This window comes from Triticum dicoccoides, chromosome 7B (genome assembly GCF_002162155.2).
Source record: "Triticum dicoccoides isolate Atlit2015 ecotype Zavitan chromosome 7B, WEW_v2.0, whole genome shotgun sequence".
NCBI classification, from domain to species: domain Eukaryota; kingdom Viridiplantae; phylum Streptophyta; class Magnoliopsida; order Poales; family Poaceae; genus Triticum; species Triticum dicoccoides.
In genome coordinates this window covers 759,715,460-759,720,538 of record NC_041393.1, presented here as the reverse complement: position 1 = coordinate 759,720,538, position 5,079 = coordinate 759,715,460, and the positions used below count along the sequence as shown (strand labels likewise).

General features: G+C 43.3%; 1 protein-coding gene across 2 annotated transcripts; it reads right to left on the bottom strand.

Annotated features, from left to right (window-relative positions):
• Positions 1–25: 25 nt before the first annotated feature.
• Positions 26–4,685, bottom strand: LOC119340630 (putative F-box/LRR-repeat protein 23). Of its 2 annotated transcripts, XM_037612548.1 has the most exons (4): positions 4,602–4,685; positions 4,035–4,467; positions 2,319–2,652; positions 26–152 (listed from the first exon to the last, which is right to left on the bottom strand). In XM_037612548.1, the coding sequence occupies exons 2-4, from the start codon at positions 4,448–4,450 to the stop codon at positions 117–119; spliced, it is 786 nt and encodes a 261-aa protein (XP_037468445.1). In that variant the 5' UTR covers positions 4,451–4,467; positions 4,602–4,685; the 3' UTR covers positions 26–116. The 2 variants fall into 2 exon arrangements, with proteins under 2 accessions (XP_037468445.1, XP_037468444.1); XM_037612547.1 differs by lacking the exon at positions 26–152 and having other exon boundaries at positions 1,927–2,652.
• Positions 4,686–5,079: the final 394 nt, after the last annotated feature.

Here is a 5,079-nt window from a genome sequence, read left to right as displayed (position 1 = left end):
CAAATTGGACCTACATCTCGATTGGATCGAGCTTGACGGAGTTGCAGTCCAGTTTGTCGTTGTTCATCGCCACATATTCCTGGATATACATGTCAACATGTCAAGCACCGTCTTCATCAGATCGATTTGAGCCATTTTGTTGAACAAATGATCTGCAAAATTCAAACACGACTACAATCAACTCATGCTAAGGTGTTCTGAAGAACTTTGCTTGAAATCACTTCCATGATCTCGCACCTTTTGCTCGGGATTTTAGGAATCAAGCAGTTGATAGAAAATTTGAACACATGAAGGGATTGGGGAGGAAGGATCACAACTCTGAGTACCAATTATTACGATCCTACCAGGATATTCAGAGAAACATCATCAGCTTCATTTCTACTAGTGGTTGGGCCCCGCCATTGCGAACCGCTTGAGAGGAAGTTGTGCATGCGTTTCTTCATCTTAAAGAAAAAAAAAGACAAACTCACCTTCATCTCAAACTTAAAAAAAAAAACTTTCTTATGTCACATGGACATCACATCCATCTCAAACAAAAAGTCCAGAAAAACTTTTCTCAGAACGAAAGAGAAAATGAAGTCTCACTTTCATCTTAAAAAAAGCTCAATAAAAAATGTCAAAAACTTTCTCACTGCGGCCAATCCGCTTGTGCCATGTGGCCAGCTGGGCGCCTTCTTGTTCGCCCTAGGTATGTGCCAACCCATTGCCTAAAGGTCGCCAAGTCGACGTCAACTGCCGCACCGCCCCAGGGGCTGTCTTTGCTCACTGGTCTCCCTCTTCTCGACAGTGAAGACAAGCATATAGGTATCATGAAGCTTCCTCCCTTGATCCACCATTTCACTTTGTATTTTCAGCTCAATTTATGATTTGTATGGTGACATGGACGAAATCCTCATCCATGTTTGTGCAGATTATACCTTATCTATGCCTACAAGGTGTTTGATAATAATCCAACCCAGCTGCATAGGATGATTAATCTATGCAATATGTTCTTTATTGTTAGCTTAATAAATTTTTTGTTTGATGTATGATCCTAATGTGTTCTTCCTGTAGGTATTGCTGCCGCAATCACACTCTTATCATGGTGTCACAGGCAAACCACTCGAGTACATACAGTACTCATTGATCTGATTTTGTGTTCGGGCCCTTGCTAGCTATGTGATTGATTTTGGACATGTATATGTGCGGTACTATCCATTGTGTATTACATGGATGGGTTAGTGTGTGTGGGCTGCAGAGAAGGTCTGCTCCGTCATGATGTAGAGTGGAAGACGTCACTCAGCTAGCTCATGCCAGTATCATATCTATCTACCATATATATACACACAGCTAGCTCATGATCTTGGCATCTTATCAGCTGACTATCTTGGTTGGTTCATGGTTAGCCTGTGTTGTTCTAGCTCGGTACCTAATACTAGCATAATCCAACACGTTGGAGTGTGCATCTTAAAAAGATGCATATTACTCAGCAGCAACCAACACTTAAATTGTTTAAAAGTCACCTACTCTTTTTGATAATGAAGGCATTGGCCTTGGTCAGTAGATCTCTCTTGAGTTTCAGATGTGGATGGATTGTTTCTCTCTAGATGTTTAGTTAAGTTTTGGGCCAATTTTCTTTTGGTTGCTGCTAACACACGTGAATTGTTTCAGCACCAAAGGCAATGGAGAAATGTGATGTTGAAACTAAATCAATAACTTACCGCACTTCTGGTCAAGCTATATAGCATTTTGGGCCCAAAAAATAAGGTCACACACTGCTACTATCACCAAGGCCAGTTTCACCATACTTGAATATAATTGTTAGGTAAGAAAAAAAGAGGACACGTTTGTCATTGGCATGTAAACATGGCTGAAACTGAACAAGGACAAACTGAATTGCCTCAAAAGAAACATGCAAAGGGCTACCAGAGTTTGTCGGAAGGAAAATTAATATTGCGCAAGCTTTGTATAGAATGATGAGATTGCTATTTGAATCATGACCATGTTTAGGTAGATGGGCAATCAATTTACAAGTTTTAGTAATGCTAACACCAACAGGAGATGTATAGCTAGTTAAATCGGAAAAACATGGCTGGAGTACATACATGCTAGCATATTTTAAGCTAGGTGTCAAAGAAAGAAAGTATGACGAACTCGTCAACTGGTGGATCGAAAAAAACGAAGCAACAATCATTAGAAGCAGTTTCAACAGACATGGGTTTAAGCTTTAGAGTCTTGATCCTGGCGCACTTTGCTCGTAGTGCCTCATCGGCGACGATGTTGTAGCAGTTGCGCATGCAGAGATGCTCGAGGTAAGGACAGCTATCAATGATGCTCACCAGTTCCGCGTTGTTGATGTTGACGCAGTCAAGACTAAGGTGCCGCAGCTGTTTCATCGTAGCGATTCCAAGCACATCCCCATCATGGAAGCCGTAGCTGCCGTTCGGATGCAGAAAGTACCCCGGGTGGGCTAGCACAAAGAGCTTTAACTGTGAGCGTGCTCTGCTAATGGCCTCATACACGTCACGGTTCTCCTTCTGATCATCAGAAATGTTGTGGCACTCAATAAGAACTAGCTCTTCTAGCTGAGGGAACTTTACTATCAAGTCCATGAATCCTTTCTCGGAGATGTCGTGGCATTGCATCAGGCCAAGGCTCTTCAGAGAGGGCGACCTGCAAGCAATGTGAAAATTCATATTACTTTCTGGTGCTAATTATACTATGCCAGCATATCTTTGGAAAGCGTACGAATAGACGTGGTACCAACCAAACTCCATGACGATCGTTCATAGACAGACAGAGATGTATTGCAATGCAACATGGGTTGTTCAAAAGAAGCGGTGACAGTGCTACAACCAATATGAAGATATGGCTATTCATGCCGTGCTTCTCACATGACCGGAGGCAATGGTGAAGGCAGAATTTTTAGGTGTGACAGAGTTTGTGAAGGAAAAACCATATACTGTATAATACAACTATACAAGAGTTTAACAAATTACAAGATATATTATTTTGTGTTCGACAAGTACAAACAAAATCCAAAACTAACCGATTACTTTGAACAACAAGAGATTACTTAATAGGGATGCTTATTATGGTCGGCGGTAACAAAGTTTGCTTCAAAATGAAGTTCAATTTCAATGTTGAACTACTTTATTATGACTTGCTCTCCTTCTTCGGTGCTTTATGCATACTAGGCACAATCGCCCTCTCGTCGCCAGTAGCCACTGACCAATCACGACTTGTTCTTCTTCTGAACTACGTATCATGACTTCACAACAGTTTAGTCTTTCTGGCATTTTGGAAATAATAATTGCTAGTTTTTTAGCAAAAAAAAACAAAAAATGAGCAAAATGGTGATTGCTAGTTGGCCAGCCGGATCGTGTATTTGTGTTTTAATTCATCTGTCGAGTCAACTCACAGTTTGCAAACCCACTGACTGATAATCAGGCCCACTAGTAGGAAGCAACAGGCCTAACATGCACTTAACCTTACTAGTTCAAATTTTACATGTACCAGTATGTATACTGGTTGTATTTGTAGAAAACATTAGGCATGGCAGCTGCCAAACCATGCCAGATTGCTGGCACCGCCCCTGACTGGAGGCGCACAGCTTTTCTGGGATACAGCAAAAGAGCAGAGAAACTTAAAGATACCGAAGCTGCACCTGATAACTTGGGCCTGAGAGGAGGTGTTCTAACTAGAGACCTGTTTAAAAAAAGACAGTGGTTGTTGTTATCATGGTCATGTGCACAATTTGGACCAGTCAGAACGGGAACAGATTCGTTCATGCCTCTCTCGAGTTGCCACCCAAGATGAGGGAAGTGGACAAGACCAAAGTAACTTGCGATCTATACCGATGGTGCTCTGCTCTGAATGCTGCGAACAAGCTGGTTTGCAATCTATACCGATGGTGCTCTGCTCTTAACGTTGATTTTTTTTAGAATATAGATTACTAGATAAATTCAGCAAAAATACTGGCAGGCAAAGGAGTCTGAAATCTGACATAGACAAAGGAGGAGTATTATTACCAAAGAAGAAGAAGAAGAAGGTACCTGTCCGCAATGTATTCCAGGAGCTCATCGGTCCCGAAATCCCTCGCCACAAACTTCTGTAGCCGCCCGCCGGAGCGGTCGACAGCCGCCTTGGCCATGGCACACAAGGAGTCATCCACCTTGACCATGGCGCTCCAGGGGTCATCGATGCCCGTTATCAGCACAGACGGCCGCAGCTCAGATGACACCTTGGCTATGGCGCGCAGGAAGGCCTCCGTTCCCTCCGGAGTGTCGGGCGGGCGCGACATCACCACGGCCCGCCACAGCTCTGGCGCCTTGGAGGCGTGGAGCCAGGAGCGGCACACGAGGCCCGCGCCCATGAGGAGCTCGACGGCTCCGAGCTTGGCGAAGACGCAGGTGAGAGCGTCCAGGGGCATCTCGGACCAGTCCCTGGCGGATGGCCCCCGCGCGCACATTTCGTCGAACACCTGCCCTGCGTGAGTGCGATGAATGGAATTTTAGACGAGCAGTCCGGGGAGGAGCGCACCATCGAGTGAAAGGAAGGACAGAGAGAGATGCATGTAAAGAAGAAGAAGAAGAAGAAGAAGGGGATGATGGGGTGCTTACCTCGCCGTCGCCGGCGGCGGGCGGCAGGGGAGGAGAGGCAGCCGTTCAGCGCTGCTCTCGCTTGGCGTCAGTTGACGGACCGTGCGGCAGGGAAGGTTTTCTGAATATTTTATAAAAAGGCATGAATTTCATAGAAAATGGATGAAGGAAAAATGGTCGCTGTGTATTTAGAAAACTATTCACTGTGAATTGAAAAAAATATTCACCATGTGTTTAAAAATTATTCACCATATATTTAATAAATTTTCATACATACACAAAAAGTCAGATATTTCCTATCAAAAATTGAAAAATAAAGCAGAGAAGAAAATAAATAAAAGAAAAATTAAAATGGATGAACAAAAAAATGGTCACTGCGTTTTCTAAACAGTATTCACTGTGTACTTTCTCCGTCTGAAAATACTTGTCGAAAAAATGGATAAAAATATATGTATGTATGTAAAACAAAAATACGTTTAGATATATCCATTTCCCCGAC